This window comes from Borostomias antarcticus (genome assembly GCF_949987555.1).
Source record: "Borostomias antarcticus genome assembly, chromosome: 27".
In the NCBI taxonomy this organism is placed as follows: Eukaryota; Metazoa; Chordata; class Actinopteri; order Stomiiformes; family Stomiidae; genus Borostomias; species Borostomias antarcticus.
Window position 1 is genome coordinate 7,629,056 of NC_140260.1, and position 21,421 is coordinate 7,650,476.

Here is a 21,421-nt window from a genome sequence, read left to right on the forward strand (position 1 = left end):
GTTTTAATGGGCTAGGAGTCTTACAGGGGTTTTAATGGGCTAGGAGTCTTACAGGGGTTTTAATGGGCTAGGAGTCTTACAGGGGTTTTAATGGGCTAGGAGTCTTACAGGGGTTTTAATGGGCTAGGAGTCTTACAGGGGTTTTAATGGGCTAGGAGTCTTACAGGGGTTTTAATGGGCTAGGAGTCTTACAGGGGTTTTAATGGGCTAGGAGTCTTACAGGGGTTTTAATGAGCTAGGAGTCTTACAGGGGTTTTAATGGGCTAGGAGTCTTACAGGGGTTTTAATGGGCTAGGAGTCTTACAGGGGTTTTAATGGGCTAGGAGTCTTACAGGGGTTTTAATGGGCTAGGAGTCTTACAGGGGTTTTAATGGGCTAGGAGTCTTACAGGGGTTTTAATGGGCTAGGAGTCTTACAGGGGTTTTAATGGGCTAGGAGTCTTACAGGGGTTTTAATGGGCTAGGAGTCTTACAGGGGTTTTAATGGGCTAGGAGTCTTACAGGGGTTTTAATGGGCTAGGAGTCTTACAGGGGTTTTAATGGGCTAGGAGTCTTACAGGGGTTTTAATGGGCTAGGAGTCTTACAGGGGTTTAATGGGCTAGGAGTCTTACAGGGGTTTTAATGGGCTAGGAGTCTTACAGGGGTTTTAATGAGCTAGGAGTCTTACAGGGGTTTTAATGGGCTAGGAGTCTTACAGGGGTTTAATGGGCTAGGAGTCTTACAGGGGTTTTAATGGGCTAGGAGTCTTACAGGGGTTTTAATGGGCTAGGAGTCTTACAGGGGTTTTAATGGGCTAGGAGTCTTACAGGGGTTTTAATGGGCTAGGAGTCTTACAGGGGTTTTAATGGGCTAGGAGTCTTACAGGGGTTTTAATGGGCTAGGAGTCTTACAGGGGTTTTAATGGGCTAGGAGTCTTACAGGGGTTTTAATGGGCTAGGAGTCTTACAGGGGTTTTAATGGGCTAGGAGTCTTACAGGGGTTTTAATGGACTAGGAGTCTTACAGGGAGACTGGCGTTCAGAACAGCTACACGGTGTGGTAGGGTGAGTTACTGTAGCTCTCCACAGCTAGCTGGCTAGCGGGCACAGACAGACACAGACACGAGGAAGAGACCAGGCAGGACAACACCCAGTCGCCTCAGACACTGTGAGATAAACAACGTCTACAGCAACAGCCCGGCTAGGGGAGGAGAGCCGTAGGATCAAGAAGCTGCTGAGCTACAGACAGACAGGTACAGACCAGCCACAGACCAGCCACAGACCAGCTACAGACCAGCTACAGACCAGCTACAGACCAGCCACAGACCAGCCACAGACCAGTCAGAGTACACACCTTGGTAAGGTTCACTCAGCTCCTCTCCATCAGCTGGGCCGGAGGAGAGAGAAGCCAGCGAGACTGTTATATCACACAGTACAGTCCCACACACACACACACACACACACATGCACTTACACACACATGTTCACCTACCCATGTTCAAGCATATCACCAACATGTGAACATCTCTCATCACACATCAGTAGTAGATAGAGGAAATAACAGCCTGGGACCAGGGTCAGCAGTCGTGTGATTGGCTCACCTCTGTCCAGAGAGCCCTTGGGAGGGACGAGCGGTAGCTGCCTGCCCCTGCGTCCGCACACCGGCGTCCCTGTTGGGCTGGTGTGGACCGATCCGCCACGGGGGTTGGCCCTGCGGAGCACAGATGGTTAGTCCCGCCCCTGGACGGGGGAGGGGCAGCGTCCAAATAACGTCCAAGTAACGTCCAACTACTGGATTGGGATTTGAGGGTCGTCTTCTTGCAATACTAGCGTTTTAGTTTGTAATCAAGTTCAAATACATGAACACATGTTACGGATGGGGAGGGGGGAGGGGGGGGAGGAAAACATAACATAAGGTCCCTCCACAGGGAAGCTCTACATATTTATCAGGACTATCCCATGCGTGCGTTTCCACAAGGAAAATATGTAGCGGTCATGTTCATTTTAGCTGGGGTCAAAGGTTCACAGGCTAAAATGCCACATGGTCTGAACTGTCGGTACATCAACCTCCATAGCACCTTCTGACCGCTGAACCAGCCTCCCCCTCCGCCCAGCTCAGAGACACAGGGAGGGCCGTCTGAGAGTCTGCTTCTGGGGGTCTGAGTATCAGGTAATACCATGAGGCAGTAGTCAGGTATAGAGCACACCTGGATCAATTAAATAGATGCCATCATTTGAAAGTATCTGAAAGTAATTGAGGTGAATTTGATTCACAGTTGGCATTTACAGGGCTGATCCACTGTTTTCATTGGACTACATACTGTAAGATAAATCAACAGCACCCCAAGTATTTGAGAGTATTTGTGAATAGTAGTGGCCCCAGGCTCTGGTCCAGAGGGCCGTAGTAGAGTGTGTTTGTCCTAGAGAGAGAGGAGGAGGACCTGGTCCTACAGGTAAGAGATGTTATGAAGTCTGTGTAACAAAAACTGGCTGCTGGCTGCTTGAGCTGCAAGAAAAGATTCAGGAGCCACAGTAGGGGAGCCGAAGTGTGTTCTCCTCACACTCTTAGTTCCCCTCACACACACACACACACACACACACACACACACACACACACACACCACAGTCTACCAAACAACCCAACTGAATCATCGACCAAAAGGATGCTGTTAAATAAACCAAAAAATAAATATTAGTAAACAAAACAAACAAATAAACAAAAAACAACAATCAAGCATAATCAAAAAAAGCTGATGGTTAAGTGCACACCGTTATATCCGGGCCAGATATAAGGAGTGTGTCTCCAACCAAAACCAGGAGGTTAGTACTCTAGCAGCCTACAGATGGAGACAGAGGAACACCACTGTTACCACGCAGGAACAGAAAAACGGTGACTCGGCGAAAATAGGAGGGGTGAGCGGGCGAAGGGGGGGGGGGCGGGTTCATGGGGTTAGTTGGAGGGGGGTGGGGGGGTGGGGCTAGTTGCGATTGGTCAGGGTCACCTCGTTAAGGCGGGTGAGGGAGGGGCGGATCTTCCGGAGGGGAGGGATGGCATTGACCTCATGTAGGCGGAGTCGGGCCGCTCTGTGGAGCGTGAGCGCGTGTAGACGGGCCGGTCGGCCATGGCCCGCTGGTCAGCCGACCGCGACCTGTGGTAGTAGTCGCCCCTGTCCATGCCGCGGCTGTACCTGCAGACGTTAGTTAGCGGGCTGAGTTAGCTGGTTAAGTTAGCGGTCTGAGTTAGCTGGTTAAGTTAGCGGTCTGAGTTAGCTGGTTAAGTTAGCGGTCTGAGTTAGCTGGTTAAGTTGGCGGTCTGAGTTAGCTGGTTAAGTTGGCGGTCTGAGTTAGCTGGTTAAGTTGGCGGGCTGAATTAGCTGGTTAAGTTGCCGGTCTGCTAGTTATCTGCTTTTTACAACCACGGTGACTCGCGTTCCTAAGCATCGCTTCAGCAGCCGGACAACAGCACCCCCAGTTCACCAGCCACCACAGACCCATCAACTGTCAACCAGGCATGGCCAGGATAGGAAAAGAGGGAGCAGCATGTGTTAGTGAAGGTCAGAGACACATAGACAACTACATATCCCATGAGGCTGTGTGGAGGGAGCTGTGGGGTTAGAGGCAGAGTTGAGGACGTCCACCTAAGAACCTGTCAGGAGGAAGGGTGATGACTGTCACACTGCACACCGAGGAGAGAGGAAGCAGCCTGATGGGCTGGGCTAGTTTAGGATAGTGTAGGCTAGGATAGCTGAGGATAGGGTAGACTAGGCTAGTTTAGGATAGGGTAGACTAGGCTAGTTTAGGATAGGGTAGACTAGGCTAGTTTAGGATAGTGTAGGCTAGGCTAGTTTAGGATAGTGTAGGCTAGGCTAGTTTAGGATAGCGTAGACTAGGCTAGGCTAGTTTAGGATAGGGTAGACTAGGCTAGTTTAGGATAGGGTAGGCTAGGATAGGCTAGTTTAGGCTAGGATACAGTAGCTAGGCCAGTTTAGGATAGTGTAGGCTAGGCTAGGTTAGTTTAGGCTAGAATAGCTAGGCCAGTTTAGGATAGTGTAGGCTAGGATAGCTGAGGATAGGGTAGACTAGGCTAGTTTAGGATAGGGTAGACTAGGCTAGTTTAGGATAGGGTAGACTAGGCTAGTTTAGGATAGTGTAGGCTAGGCTAGTTTAGGATAGTGTAGACTAGGCTAGGCTAGTTTAGGATAGTGTAGGCTAGGCTAGTTTATAATAGGGTAGACTAGGCTAGGCTAGTTTAGGATAGCGTAGACTAGGCTAGTTTAGGATAGTGTAGACTAGGCTAGTTTAGGATAGGGTAGACTAGGCTAGGCTAGTGTAGACTAGGCTAGTTTAGGATAGGGTAGACTAGACTAGGCTAGTTTAGGATAGTGTAGGCTAGGCTAGTTTAGGATAGCGTAGACTAGGCTAGGCTAGTTTAGGATAGGGTAGACTAGGCTAGGCTAGTTTAGGATAGTGTAGGCTAGGCTAGTTTAGGATAGCGTAGACTAGGGTAGTTTAGGATAGTGTAGGCTAGGCTAGTTTAGGATAGTGTAGGCTAGGCTAGTTTAGGATAGCGTAGACTAGGCTAGGCTAGTTTAGGATAGTGTAGGCTAGGCTAGTTTAGGATAGCGTAGACTAGGCTAGGCTAGTTTAGGATAGCGTAGACTAGGCTAGTTTAGGATAGTGTAGGCTAGGCTAGTTTAGGATAGCGTAGACTAGGCTAGTTTAGGATAGTGTAGGCTAGGCTAGTTTAGGATAGCGTAGACTAGGCTAGGCTAGTTTAGGATAGTGTAGGCTAGGCTAGTTTAGGATAGTGAAGGCTAGGCTAGTTTAGGATAGCGTAGACTAGGCTAGTTTAGGATAGTGTAGGCTAGGCTAGTTTAGGATAGTGTAGGCTAGGCTAGTTTAGGATAGTGTAGGCTAGGCTAGTTTAGGATAGTGTAGGCTAGGCTAGTTTAGGATAGTGTAGGCTAGTTTAGGATAGTGTAGGCTAGGCTAGTTTAGGATAGTGTAGGCTAGGCTAGTTTAGGATAGCGTAGACTAGGCTAGTTTAGGATAGTGTAGGCTAGGCTAGTTTAGGATAGCGTAGACTAGGCTAGTTTAGGATAGTGTAGGCTAGGCTAGTTTAGGATAGCGTAGACTAGGCTAGTTTAGGATAGTGTAGGCTAGGCTAGTTTAGGATAGTGTAGGCTAGGCTAGTTTAGGATAGTGTAGGCTAGTTTAGGATAGTGTAGGCTAGTTTAGGATAGTGTAGGCTAGGCTAGTTTAGGATAGTGTAGGCTAGGCTAGTTTAGGATAGTGTAGGCTAGGCTAGTTTAGGATAGCGTAGACTAGGCTAGTTTAGGATAGTGTAGGCTAGGCTAGTTTAGGATAGCGTAGACTAGGCTAGTTTAGGATAGTGTAGGCTAGGCTAGTTTAGGATAGTGTAGACTAGGCTAGGCTAGTTTAGGATAGCGTAGACTAGGCTAGTTTAGGATAGTGTAGGCTAGGCTAGTTTAGGATAGTGTAGGCTAGGCTAGTTTAGGATAGTGTAGGCTAGGCTAGTTTAGGATAGCGTAGACTAGGCTAGGCTAGTTTAGGATAGTGTAGGCTAGGCTAGTTTAGGATAGCGTAGACTAGGCTAGTTTAGGATAGCGTAGACTAGGCTAGTTTATTACCTCATCAAGTCCTCATCGAAGGCCTCAGACTCAGCAGGGAAGTCTGGGAAGTGCTCATCTCTTCAAACCACCAAAAACAAGACAAGAAAACATTTGTGTGTTTATGTTTTCTACCCCAGTACCAGCACAGCAGTACAGTCAAGCTGTCACTAGACCTTATAAGCAGAAAGAGCTTTGGTTTTAGAGGCACAGACAGAGGAGGATGGTTTTTCACAGATTAACTCATGGCATATGAAATGGTGATGCACTGTATGTTTACAAAGGTGAAGTGTCACTAGTTGCAAAGATAGAAAAGCCATTTATTTTGTGAAATTTTAGGTTGCCTTTTAAGTAGCAGTAGCATCTATCCAGGGACAACGGATGAAAACTGGCCTTCAGGCTAACTCTGGCTCATATACAGCTTGACTGTTGATTGGTGTGTATTGTCCCTAATAAATACACCAATACATGGAATTTATCTTTACAAATGTGTCAATGGCATTAGTGTAATTCCGCTAAAACCCCTGGATGCATAATGCCGAGATCCTTAAAGAGCCAGGCGTGTTTTAGAACGTCACTCCAAGATAGACTGCTGGGTGTGTTGTGCAGAAGGCCCACTGCATGGCAGTATAACATGCTTCCATCTACTGCTGGAATACCAGGAAGCAGCTATGGGAGGCTGGATGTATACAACAGGAAGTAGAGCACACTAGTTAACTAACCTCTAAGATCATATAAGTCCTACTACAGCATGTATCTACAGAAACCTCCATTGACAATGACAATAGAATATAGCAAGCCACAGGTAGAAGCACATGGTGTATATAGTTTATCCTCTATCCTAGCTTATATTGTATAAACAAAGAGAATGTTGAGCAAACAGTCACTGTGTTAATTGACAAAATTAATGGTGGTTGACATAATGGAACATATTGGTGAACCACACACACACACACACACACACACACACACACACACACACACACACACACACACAACTCTGACAACTGTCACACTGACTGTCTACAGACCATCTACTACAAATCTAATGTACTCTACTGACACGTCTACAGACCATCTACTACAAATCTAATGTACTCTACTGACACGTCTACAGACCATCTACTACAAATCTAATGTACTCTACTGACACGTCTACAGACCATCTACTACAGTACAACACTAATGTACTCTACTGACACGTCTACAGACCATCTACTACAGTACAACACTAATGTACTCTACTGACACGTCTACAGACCATCTACTACAACACTAATGTACGTTACTGACACGACTACAGACCATCTACTACAACACTAATGTACTCTACTGACACGACTACAGACCATCTACTACAGTACAACACTAATGTACTCTACTGACACAAATTAATGGTGGTTGACATAATGGAACATATTGGTGAACCACACACACACACACACACATACACACACAACTCTGACCACTGTCACACTGACTGTCTACAGACCATCTACTACAACACTAATGTACTCTACTGACACGTCTACAGACCATTTACTACAGTACAACACTAATGTACTCTACTGACACGTCTACAGACCATTTACTACAGTACAACACTAATGTACTCTACTGACACGACTACAGACCATCTACTACAACACTAATGTACTCTACTGACACGACTACAGACCATCTACTACAACACTACTGTACTGTACTGGGGCCCTGGAGCCAACATTACCTGAAGTCCTCACAGCCACCATTCAGCATGTGCCAGGGGGCATGGTTAGGACCACTGTAATATCTTAGTGGAGAGACACGCGGAGAGAAGGGATGATATGCAACAAATGAATGAATGAATGAATGCAGGAATGGAGAAATGGAGATATGAATTAAATGATAGAAGGGCCTCTACATAACATCCAGGACATGTTGTCTACTGCGCTACTTCTATAGCAAACTAGCAGAGGTAAAGAGCGCTTCAGCCTCCATCTATACTTCCTATAAGCAGTAAGCGTATCTGTCTACCTCTCAGGCGAGTCGAGGGAGAAGGCCCCCGACATCCTCCGGTGTCTCCTCATACTCCTGGATAGGAAGCAGCACACAGACAAGATGGAGTCAGACACCATGGTTGGCATGCTGTCTGGAGAGGGATACTGTAAGGTGGGGTAGGGGTAGGGGGGAGAGGGATACTGTATGGTGGGGTAGGGGTAGGGGGGAGAGGGATACTGTAAGGTGGGGTAAGGGTAGGGGGGAGAGGGATACTGTATGGTGGGGTAGGGGTAGGGGGGAGAGGGATACTGTATGGTGGGGTAGGGGTAGGGGGGAGAGGGATACTGTATGGTGGGGTAGGGGTAGGGGGGAGAGGGATACTGTATGGTGGTGTAGGGGTAGGGGGGAGAGGGATACTGTAAGGTGGGGTAAGGGTAGGGGGGAGAGGGATACTGTATGGTGGGGTAGGGGTAGGGGGGAGAGGGATACTGTAAGGTGGGGTAAGGGTAGGGGGGAGAGGGATACTGTATGGTGGGGTAGGGGTAGGGGTAGGGGTAGGGGTAGGGGTAGGGGTAGGGGGGAGAGGGATACTGTAAGGTGGGGTAGGGGTAGGGGGGAGAGGGATACTGTATGGTGGGGTAGGGGTAGGGGGGAGAGGGATACTGTATGGTAGGGGTAGGGGTAGGGGTAGGGGTAGGGGGGAGAGGGATACTGTATGGTGGGGTAGGGGTAGGGGTAGGGGTAGGGGTAGGGGTAGGGGGGAGAGGGATACTGTAAGGTGGGGTAGGGGTAGGGGTAGGGGGGAGAGGGATACTGTAAGGTGGGGTAGGGGTAGGGGTAGGGGGGAGAGGGATACTGTAAGGTGGGGTAGGGGTAGGGGGAGAGGGCTGGGAGAGGGATACTGTATGGTGGGGTAGGACTTAGAGATGACCCCTGGGCAGAGGTCAACCCCTCCCCTTCCCTCTGACGCTACCGGGACACTGCTCTCTCCGACGCCTCTGAAGACTGCTACACACACACACCACTCAACACAGATCTACAGGTCTCTGAACACTACTACACACACACACCACTCAACACAGATCTACAGGTCTCTGAACACTGCTACACACACACACCACTCAACACAGATCTACAGGTCTCTGAACACTACTACACACACACCAGTCAACACAGATCCACAGGTCTCTGAACACTGCTACACACACACCACTCAACACAGATCCACAGGCCTCTGAACACTACTACACACACACACACCACTCAACACAGATCTACAGGTCTCTGAACACTACTACACACACACACCACTCAACACAGATCTACAGGTCTCTGAACACTGCTACACACACACACCACTCAACACAGATCCACAGGTCTCTGAACACTACTACACACACACACCACTCAACACAGATCCACAGGCCTCTGAACACTACTACACACACACCACTCAACACAGATCCACAGGTCTCTGAACACTGCTACACACACACACCACTCAACACAGATCTACAGGTCTCTGAACACTACTACACACACACACCACTCAACACAGATCCACAGGTCTCTGAACACTACTACACACACACCACTCAACACAGATCTACAGGTCTCTGAACACTACTACACACACACCACTCAACACAGATCCACAGGTCTCTGAACACTACTACACACACACACCACTCAACACAGATCTACAGGCCTCTGAACACTGCTACACACACACACCACTCAACACAGATCCACAGGTCTCTGAACACTGCTACACACACACACCACTCAACACAGATCCACAGGCCTCTGAACACTACTACACACACACACCACTCAACACAGATCTACAGGTCTCTGAACACTACTACACACGCGACTCAACACAGATCCACAGGTCTCTGAACACTACTACACACGCCACTCAACACAGATCTACAGGCCTCTGAACACTACTACACACACACCACTCAACACAGATCTACAGGCCTCTGAACACTACTACACACGCCACTCAACACAGATCTACAGGCCTCTGAACACTACTACACACGCCACTCAACACAGATCTACAGGCCTCTGAACACTACTACACACACACACACACACCACTCAACACAGATCTACAGGTCTCTGAACACTGCTACACACACACACACCACTCAACACAGATCTACAGGTCTCTGAACACTGCTACACACACACACACCACTCAACACAGATCTACAGGTCTCTGAACACTACTACACACACACACCACTCAACACAGATCCACAGGCCTCTGAACACTACTACACACACACACCACTCAACACAGATCTACAGGTCTCTGAACACTACTACACACACACACCACTCAACACAGATCTACAGGTCTCTAAACACTACTACACACACACACCACTCAACACAGATCCACAGGTCTCTGAACACTACTACACACACACACCACTCAACACAGATCTACAGGCCTCTGAACACTACTACACACACACACCACTCAACACAGATCTACAGGTCTCTGAACACTACTACACACACACACACCACTCAACACAGATCTACAGGCCTCTGAACACTACTACACACACACCACTCAACACAGATCCACAGGTCTCTGAACACTACTACACACACACCACTCAACACAGATCTACAGGCCTCTGAACACTACTACACACACACCACTCAACACAGATCTACAGGTCTCTGAACACTACTACACACACACACCACTCAACACAGATCTACAGGTCTCTGAACACTACTACACACACGCACCACTCAACACAGATCTACAGGCCTCTGAACACTGCTACACACACACACCACTCAACACAGATCTACAGGCATCTGAACACTACTACACACACACACACACCACTCAACACAGATCCACAGGCCTCTGAACACTACTACACACACACACCACTCAACACAGATCTACAGGTCTCTGAACACTACTACACACACACACCACTCAACACAGATCTACAGGTCTCTGAACACTGCTACACACACACACACCACTCAACACAGATCTACAGGCCTCTGAACACTACTACACACACACACACCACTCAACACAGATCTACAGGCCTCTGAACACTACTACACACACACACACCACTCAACACAGATCTACAGGCCTCTGAACACTACTACACACACACACACCACTCAACACAGATCTACAGGCCTCTGAACACTACTACACACACACACACCACTCAACACAGATCTACAGGTCTCTGAACACTACTACACACGCGACTCAACACAGATCCACAGGTCTCTGAACACTACTACACACGCCACTCAACACAGATCTACAGGCCTCTGAACACTACTACACACACACCACTCAACACAGATCTACAGGTCTCTGAACACTACTACACACACACACCACTCAACACAGATCTACAGGCCTCTGAACACTACTACACACACGCCACTCAACACAGATCTACAGGCCTCTGAACACTACTACACACACACCACTCAACACAGATCTACAGGTCTCTGAACACTACTACACACACACACCACTCAACACAGATCTACAGGTCTCTGAACACTACTACACACACACACCACTCAACACAGATCTACAGGTCTCTGAACACTACTACACACACACACCACTCAACACAGATCTACAGGCCTCTGAACACTGCTACACACACACCACTCAACACAGATCGACAGGCCTCTGAACACTACTACACACACACGCCACTCAACACAGATCTACAGGCCTCTGAACACGGCTACACACACACACCACTCAACACAGATCCACAGGTCTCTGAACACTGCTACACACACACACCACTCAACACAGATCTACAGGTCTCTGAACACTACTACACACACGCACCACTCAACACAGATCTACAGGCCTCTGAACACTGCTACACACACACCACTCAACACAGATCTACAGGTCTCTGAACACTACTACACACACACACCACTCAACACAGATCCACAGGCCTCTGAACACTACTACACACACACCACTCAACACAGATCTACAGGTCTCTGAACACTACTACACACACACACCACTCAACACAGATCTACAGGTCTCTGAACACTACTACACACACACACCACTCAACACAGATCCACAGGTCTCTGAACACTACTACACACACACCACTCAACACAGATCCACAGGTCTCTGAACACTACTACACACACACCACTCAACACAGATCTACAGGTCTCTGAACACTACTACACACACACACCACTCAACACAGATCTACAGGTCTCTGAACACTACTACACACACACACCACTCAACACAGATCTACAGGCCTCTGAACACTACTACACACACACACACCACTCAACACAGATCTACAGGTCTCTGAACACTACTACACACACACACACCACTCAACACAGATCTACAGGTCTCTGAACACTGCTACACACACACCACTCAACACAGATCCACAGGTCTCTGAACACTACTACACACACACCACTCAACACAGATCTACAGGCCTCTGAACACTACTACACACACACACCACTCAACACAGATCTACAGGCCTCTGAACACTACTACACACACACACCACTCAACACAGATCTACAGGTCTCTGAACACTACTACACACACACCACTCAACACAGATCCACAGGTCTCTGAACACTACTACACACACACACCACTCAACACAGATCCACAGGTCTCTGAACACTACTACACACACACCACTCAACACAGATCCACAGGCCTCTGAACACTGCTACACACACACACCACTCAACACAGATCCACAGGTCTCTGAACACTACTACACACACACACCACTCAACACAGATCCACAGGTCTCTGAACACTACTACACACACACACCACTCAACACAGATCTACAGGTCTCTGAACACTACTACACACACACACACACCACTCAACACAGATCTACAGGTCTCTGAACACTGCTACACACACACACCACTCAACACAGATCTACAGGTCTCTGAACACTACTACACACACACACCACTCAACACAGATCTACAGGTCTCTGAACACTACTACACACACACACACCACTCAACACAGATCTACAGGCCTCTGAACACTACTACACACACACCACTCAACACAGATCTACAGGTCTCTGAACACTACTACACACACACACCACTCAACACAGATCTACAGGTCTCTGAACACTACTACACACACACACCACTCAACACAGATCTGAACAGGGCTTCAGACAGGGTGGGACTGGGCTGGACTCCACATGGAGCAGAACCCACAGAGAAGCGTCAGAAGGAGGAAGAGAGCTCACTTCAAACCCCCTACATGAACCCAACACTACACCAACACCACCCTACATGAACCCAACACTACACCAACACCAACACAACTTGGTGGAACCTGAAAATGAATTATTTTATTGTATTATTAAAAAAAAAAAAACTTTTTATTATAATTTGTTATGTTAGATGACTCTATCAGTCTCAGGTCACCTCATTGTAAGTTTCGTCATCAAGGGAAGAAGTTTTACAGCTCACTTTTCTGGCCCCCGGGTGAAACTGTTTTTTTGCTTCCCTCTTCCCTATGTAGGGGTGGGACCTATGCCCATCCCACCCCCCCACCCCTATGCCCCCCCCCCCCCATTGCTCTCTGTAAAGCGCATTGAGTTGCTTCTGTGTATGCAATGCGCTATACAAATAAAGTTTGATTTGATTTGATCAAAAAAGCACTAATGGAAATCCAACCAGCGAGGACATCACTGTCACATCTACAGGGAAGCCACCACCAAGAACACAACACTACCCTGTCCCAAACGATATGGACACTACAAGGCACGCCTGTCACAAACAACACAAACACCACGCGCTAATTCACCATCACAGACACGGCAGACTCTACAGTCCAGCGGCTCTACCTGTCCAGACTACCGTCGACGCCATCGGACGACGCCCTCCTCAGCTTAGCCTCGCGCAGGAGCCTGACGGCGTCATCCCGGTACAGAGGATACAGAGAGCTGCTGCCGCCAGAGACACACCACAGAGGTCAGAGGTTAGGGGGAGGTAATATGCAGGCTCCGCCCCCCTCTCCTCTCTATCAGCTGATCCTTCAAACTGGTTAACCAACCAGCAGACTGCTTGGGAAAACCAGACCCAAGACTATGGCAATGAAATGAATGAATGAATGAATGAATGAATGAATGAATGAATGAATGAATGAATGAATGAATGAATGAATGAATGAATGATTTGATTTGTGGCTGTGTGAATGGTGAGACAGTGTGGTTTCCTCAGTCCTCCTGAGGAAAGCCTCTCCATAGCTAAGACCTGCTAGGGTTCATCTGGTCCAGCTGACGACTGCACCACGCAGTTAGCATGGCAACGGACATGGAATAGAGCAGGGCATAATAGAAATGACAGAATAGAGCAGAGCATATCAAACACCTCGTACATGTCGGGGCATGACAACATTTAGTTAGCGGATGGTGCTCTGAGACTGAGGCGTTGGGCAGAGGGAGCGGAGCTTGGCCAGGCCATGTGCACGGCACGGCCTCCGCTCCTGTAGCACCACAGTGTGGAAGATGGTCGATGGTGTCGGCAGGGACGGCAGTGACGGAGGGGCAGGGAGAGAGGAGGTGAGGAAGAGGGTGAGGGCTAGGGAGAGAGGTGAGGAAGAGGGTGAGGGGCAGGGAGAGAGGTGAGGAAGAGGGTGAGGGGCAGGGAGAGAGGAGGTGAGGAAGAGCTGATGAGAGGATGAGAGACAGAGAGAGATGGAGAGAGCGTCAGAGAAAGAAGAAGAGGATGAATTAAGGTGGGTAGGACATTTGAGTTACCTCCGCCCCAGCGACAGCATAGGGCGAGAGGTCATGTTTTCGGTGGCGTGTGTACGTCCGTCCGTCCGTCCGGATTACGCAATAACTACTGCACCGATTTTCAGGAAACTCGGTGGAAGGGTGTAGCATGAGCCACCTTAGAACCCATTCAATTTTGGAGCGGATCCGGATTACGGGGTGGGTCGACAAGCCACCCAAACACGGACGGCCATTCACTGCTATTCATTTTTTGGACCAGGATTTATGCAAAAACTACCAGACCGATTTTCATGAATCTTGGTGGAGGGATACAGCTTGGGCCAATTTAGAACCCATTACATTTTGGAGTGGATCCGAATCATGGGGCGGGTCCACCTGTAGTTGCACCATTGCACCTATTTGGACACTGTGGCGCTGTTTCATTTTGTGGCGGTAAGAAGGGAAGCAGACAGGGGGGCGGGGCAGGGTCGGGTGTCAATCACGCGGGATGCCCCAATCAGGCCAGAGTACAACCGGGGTCCGGGAGAGGAGGCTCGTCATTGGGTGTGGTTGGAGGACGGGGGGTGAGAGAGAGGCTGCTGCCCCAGGAAAAGAACAGACGTGAACGAGGGACACATGGGAGAGAGAGGGAAAGAAAGAGAGATGAATGAGGAAGAGAAAGAGAGAGAGAGACTGATAGGGAGACGTAGACGGGGGAGAGGGGTGGGGGCTTCCCAGCCTCAGCTCCAGAAGCTTCTCTGACAGCTGTGGAGAAAGTGACTTCACCTCCAGAGACAGACTGAGAAACCTCCAGGGTAGGACGGCTTAACAGGAGCACTCTGCTGTGTGTGCGCGTGTGTGTGTGTGTGTGTGTGTGTGTGTGTGTGTGTGTGTGTGTGTGTGTGTGTGTGTGTGTGTGTGTGTAGTGGCGTACCTGTCTGGTGAGTAGCGGTCTTCAGACAGCCGTTGGCGGTCCATCCGACCAGAACCGTACAACGACGGACCACCTCGTACCCCGTGGTCCAAACTACGACTGGTGAGACAGAACCCACACAGTCACCGACCACACGGCTACAGTCCTCCGGTCCTGACCACTACGGTACGCTGAGGCCAGCCTGCATCTGGGTGTGGTTATGAATATGAGGTTGTATCTGGGTGTGGTTATGAATATGAGGTTGTATCAGGGTGTGGTTATGAATATGAGGTTGTATCAGGGTGTGGTTATGAATATGAGGTTGTATCAGGGTGTGGTTATGAATATGAGGTTGTATCAGGGTGTGGTTATGAATATGAGGTTGTATCTAGGTCTGGTTATGAATATGAGGTTGTATCTAGGTGTGGTTATGAATATGAGGTTGTATCTATGTGTGGTTATGAATATGAGGTTGTATCTGGGTGTGGTTATGAATATGAGGTTGAATCAGGGTGTGGTTATGAATATGAGGTTGTATCTAGGTGTGGTTATGAATATGAGGTTGTATCAGGGTGTGGTTATGAATATGAGGTTGTATCAGGGTGTGGTTATGAATATGAGGTTATATCTAGGTGTGGTTATGAATATGAGGTTGTATCAGGGTGTGGTTATGAATATGAGGTTGTATCAGGGTGTGGTTATGAATATGAGGTTGTATCTGGGTGTGGTTATGAATATGAGGTTGTATCTGGGTGTGGTTATGAATATGAGGTTGTATCTGGGTGTGGTTATGAATATGAGGTTGTATCAGGGTGTGGTTATGAATATGAGGTTGTATCTGGGTGTGGTTATGAATATGAGGTTGTATCAGGGTGTGGTTATGAATATGAGGTTGTATCTGGGTGTGGTTATGAATATGAGGTTGTATCTAGGTGTGGTTATGAATATGAGGTTGTATCTGGGTGTGGTTATGAATATGAGGTTGTATCTAGGTGTGGTTATGAATATGAGGTTGTATCTATGTGTGGTTATGAATATGAGGTTGTATCTGGGTGTGGTTATGAATATGAGGTTGTATCAGGGTCTGGTTATGAATATGAGGTTGTATCTAGGTGTGGTTATGAATATGAGGTTGTATCAGAGTGTGGTTATGAATATGTGGTTGTATCAGGGTGTAGTTATGAATATGAGGTTGTATCTAGGTGTGGTTATGAATATGAGGTTGTATCAGAGTGTGGTTATGAATATGAGGTTGTATCAGGGTCTGGTTATGAATATGAGGTTGTATCTAGGTCTGGTTATGAATATGAGGTTGTATCTATGTCTGGTTATGAATATGAGGTTGTATCTAGGTGTGGTTATGAATATGAGGTTGTATCTATGTCTGGTTATGAATATGAGGTTGTATCTGGGTGTGGTTATGAATATGAGGTTGTATCTAGGTGTGGTTATGAATATGAGGTTGTATCTATGTCTGGTTATGAATATTAGGTTGTATCTGGGTGTGGTTATGAATATGAGGTTGTATCTAGGTGTGGTTATGAATATGAGGTTGTATCTATGTCTGGTTATGAATATGAGGTTGTATCTAGGTCTGGTTATGAATACGACGTTGTAAATAGGTGTGGTTATGAATATGTGGTTGTATCTGGGTGTGGTTATGAATATGAGGTTGTATCTATGTCTGGTTATGAATAAGAGGTTGTATCTATGTCTGGTTATGAATAAGAGGTTGTATCTATGTCTGGTTATGAATAAGACGTTGTATCTATGTCTGGTTATGAATATGAGGTTGTATCTATGTCTGGTTATGAATATGAGGTTGTAAATAGGTGTGGCTATGAATGAGGTTGTATCTAGGTGTGGTTATGAATATGAGGTTGTATCTGGGTGTGGTTATGAATAAGAGGTTGTATCAGGGTGTGGTTATGAATATGAGGTTGTATCTGGGTGTGGTTATGAATATGAGGTTGTATCAGGGTGTGGTCATGAATATGAGGTTGTATCAGGGTGTGGTTATGAATATGAGGTTGTATCAGGGTCTGGTTATGAATATGAGGTTGTATCTAGGTCTGGTTATGAATATGAGGTTGTATCTATGTCTGGTTATGAATATGAGGTTGTATCTAGGTGTGGTTATGAATATGAGGTTGTATCTATGTCTGGTTATGAATAAGACGTTGTATCTATGTCTGGTTATGAATATGAGGTTGTATCTATGTCTGGTTATGAATATGAGGTTGTATCAGGGTGTGGTCATGAATATGTGGTTGTATCAGGGTGTGGTTATGAATGAGGTTGTATCTATGTCTGGTTATGAATATGAGGTTGTATCTGGGTGTGGTTATGAATGAGGTTGTATCAGGGTGTGGTTATGAATATGAGGTTGTATCTGGGTGTGGTTATGAATATGAGGTTGTATCAGGGTGTGGTTATGAATGAGGTTGTATCAGGGTGTGGTTATGAATAAGAGGTTGTAGCTGGGTGTGGTTATGAATGAGGTTGTATCTGGGTGTGGTTGATCTGACCGCTGGGGTTACAGCGCCACCTACCTCTGTGGAGGAGGCACACTGGGCGACCGGGACCGCGTCCTGGCCGTGTCTGAACGCGAGCAGTGATTGGACGCCATCACCTGCTCCGGGACAGACAGGGTGGAGCTCTGGAAGTCCCGCCCATTGTGTCTGTAGTCTACACGACAGGAAGAGGAGGAGTCAGGATGTTTTAACAGTCCAACAGGAACAGGAACGACATAAAAAAGAGAGTTTATACAGTAGTTCCTCTAAACCAGGCCTATGTACTAGAGATTATATGTCTAAACCAGGCCTATGTACTAGAGATTATATGTCTAAACCAGGCCTATGTACTAGAGATTATATGTCTAAACCAGGCCTATGTACTGGAGATTATATGTCTAAACCAGGCCTATGTACTAGAGATTATATGTCTAAACCAGGCCTATGAACTTAGATTATATGTCTAAACCAGGCCTATGTACTGGAGATTATATGTCTAAACCAGGCCTATGTACTAGAGATTATATGTCTAAACCAGGCCTATGTACTGGAGATTATATGTCTAAACCTGGCCTATGTACTAGAGATTATATGTCTAAACCAGGCCTATGTACTAGAGATTATATGTCTAAACCAGGCCTATGTACTGGAGATTATATGTCTAAACCAGGCCTATGTACTGGAGATTATATGTCTAAACCAGGCCTATGTACTAGAGATTATATGTCTAAACCAGGCCTATGTACTAGAGATTATATGTCTAAACCAGGCCTATGTACTGGAGATTATATGTCTAAACCAGGCCTATGTACTGGAGATTATATGTCTAAACCAGGCCTATGTACTAGAGATTATATGTCTAAACCAGGCCTATGTACTGGAGATTATATGTCTAAACCAGGCCTATGTACTGGAGATTATATGTCTAAACCAGGCCTATGTACTAGAGATTATGTCTAAACCAGGCCTATGTACTGGAGATTATATGTCTAAACCAGGCCTATGTACTGGAGATTATATGTCTAAACCAGGCCTATGTACTAGAGATTATGTCTAAACCAGGCCTATGTACTGGAGATTATATGTCTAAACCAGGCCTATGTACTGGAGATTATATGTCTACACCAGGCCTATGTACTGGAGATTATATGTCTAAACCAGGCCTATGTACTGGAGATTATCCTATGTACTGGAGATTATATGCTGAGGACAAAATACTAGGCTGGTGAGGTTTGTGTTTTTGTGAGTGTGTATTTCTGTGCTTCAGTGCATGTTTGTTTGTTTGTTTGTGTGTGTGTGTGTGCGTGCGTGTGTGTGTGTGCCCCGACCAGAGAAAGCACTCAGTAATCCTTTAATTTGATTTGTGCTTGTGACGCTTAGAGTGTCAGGGAAAGGGAACACACACACACACACACACACGCACACACACATAGGAACACTCTGTACCTCTCTCTTGCACTCTGGCCAAGAACAGTCTCAGACAACACTGAATATTTGTACCTACACCTACATGACAAATCTGAATTTCATGAGACACTTTGGCCAACAATTAAGTCAGCATGTCATCAATTTCATAGAGGCAATAACAATATTTCTAATATCCTACTGCCTACTGAACAACAATGTGATTAGTGTGTCAGTGTACAGCAACAGTATGGCAGGATGGATGGCCAGATCTGGCCAGATGCCATTACTGACATGGGTGGTATCTGTTTTTGCAATGCATTGTGGACAATGTAGTTCATTTACCTGATATTACACCGATGCCGTCTTCACAGTCATAATCAGAGAACTCACTGTCACTGATCCTCTGAGATCCTGGAGAGAGAGAGGGAGGGAGGGAGAGAGAGAGAGAGAGAGAGGGAGATTGAGGTGGGGGGAGGGAGATATCATCTCCAGAGGGTGTGTGTGAGAGCAGGGTCTTCCTCCCCTTCTGTCTCCATATCCTCTAACACCTCCAGGGTAATCTGCCTGGGGCCAGCAGCTAATCTGGGACTGTGTCACCCCCCCCCCCCCCCCCCCCCCCCCCCCGACCCCCAACACACACACAACACACACACACAGACATGGAGCATACAGCCACAGGTGAGTGCTTGGATTCTTTACACACAGCTGGTAGAGGCAGTCGGAGACCAGGAACACAGCACACACATCACACACACACACATAACACACACACACATAACTCACACACACACATAACACACACACACAACCCCAAGAAGAGCAGTCACTGTAGGAAGAAGCTGTGGATACAGGGCCAGGGTACAGGGTGAACCAGGATACTGAGCTCAGAGTCAGGGTACAGGGTGAACCAGGGTACTGAGCTCAGAGTCAGGGTACAGGGTGAACCAGGGTACTCAGAGTCAGGGTACAGGGTGAACCAGGGTACTCAGAGTCAGGGTACAGGGTGAACCAGGGTACTGAGCTCAGAGTCAGGGTACAGGGTGAACCAGGGTACTCAGAGTCAGGGTACAGGGTGAACCAGGGTACTGAGCTCAGAGTCAGGGTACAGGGTGAACCAGGGTACTCAGAGTCAGGGTACAGGGTGAACCAGGGTACTCAGAGTCAGGGTACAGGGTGAACCAGGGTACTCAGAGTCAGGGTACAGGGTGAACCAGGGTACTGAGCTCAGAGTCAGGGTACAGGGTGAACCAGGGTACTGAGCTCAGAGTCAGGGTACAGGGTGAACCAGGGTACTGAGCTCAGAGTCAGGGTACAGGGTGAACCAGGGTACTCAGAGTCAGGGTACAGGGTGAACCAGGGTACTCAGAGTCAGGGTACAGGGTGAACCAGGGTACTGAGCTCAGAGTCAGGGTACAGGGTGAACCAGGGTACTGAGCTCAGAGTCAGGGTACAGGGTGAACCAGGGTACTGAGCTCAGAGTCAGGGTACAGGGTGAACCAGGGTACTGAGCTCAGAGTCAGGGTACAGGGTGAACCAGGGTACTGAGCTCAGAGTCAGGGTACAGGGTGAACCAGGGTACTGAGCTCAGAGTCAGGGTACAGGGTGAACCAGGGTACTGGCAAGAAACTAGAGCAGCTCTCTGGGGTACCACCACACACACAGAGGTCAGAGGTTACCTGAGTAGGGACCCATGTCTGGTGGAGGTGAGGGGAGAAAGGCAAGGTTAGGACAGTTACTGAGAGATGGTTATCAATGTTCTGATCCTCACCCACAGGGTTGAGCAGAAACCTGGTTTGATCCTGAGTACTAATATAAGAATCACTGTATGAATTATACCAATGTGTGATGTAGGCCTGGGTCACTGTGTAGCTAATAAAACGTGTGCAGTACGGTTCACAAGGGCAGTACGGTTCACAAGGGCATAGAACGGACTCTAATTACGCATCTCAAAAATGTGAGATTTATGACACAAGTACCATACAAATGTGTGGGATTGCGGTGCTTTGTGATATTGTTTAAAGGTGCTCAGTTGGATTTCTTTCTTTTTTCGTCCACTAGATGGGGCTGTGGTGCAGCGTATCAGATATAAACAAGTGGGCGTTTATAGTAAACCAGCCCAATATTGATTCATGTACGTGATCTTCTTTTGTCCGACTCTTTTTTAGCCGAAGACCGTGGTGTCTTTGCTCCCGGACTATAACTTC

The 21,421-nt window shown here is 47.5% G+C and overlaps 1 protein-coding gene across 1 annotated transcript in view; it reads right to left on the reverse strand.

Annotated features, from left to right (window-relative positions):
• The window catches only part of rims2b (regulating synaptic membrane exocytosis 2b), a gene marked incomplete at both ends in the record, with an annotated part of 121,129 nt that overhangs the window by 46,020 nt on the left and 53,688 nt on the right, over positions 1-21,421 (reverse strand). The window contains 5 exons of the mRNA XM_084459333.1: positions 1,579-1,688; positions 2,980-3,165; positions 15,319-15,417; positions 17,850-17,985; positions 19,560-19,628. Of these exons, the coding sequence (XP_084315459.1) occupies positions 1,579-1,688; positions 2,980-3,165; positions 15,319-15,417; positions 17,850-17,985; positions 19,560-19,628 (600 nt within the window). The remainder of the gene's footprint in view (positions 1-1,578; positions 1,689-2,979; positions 3,166-15,318; positions 15,418-17,849; positions 17,986-19,559; positions 19,629-21,421) is intronic.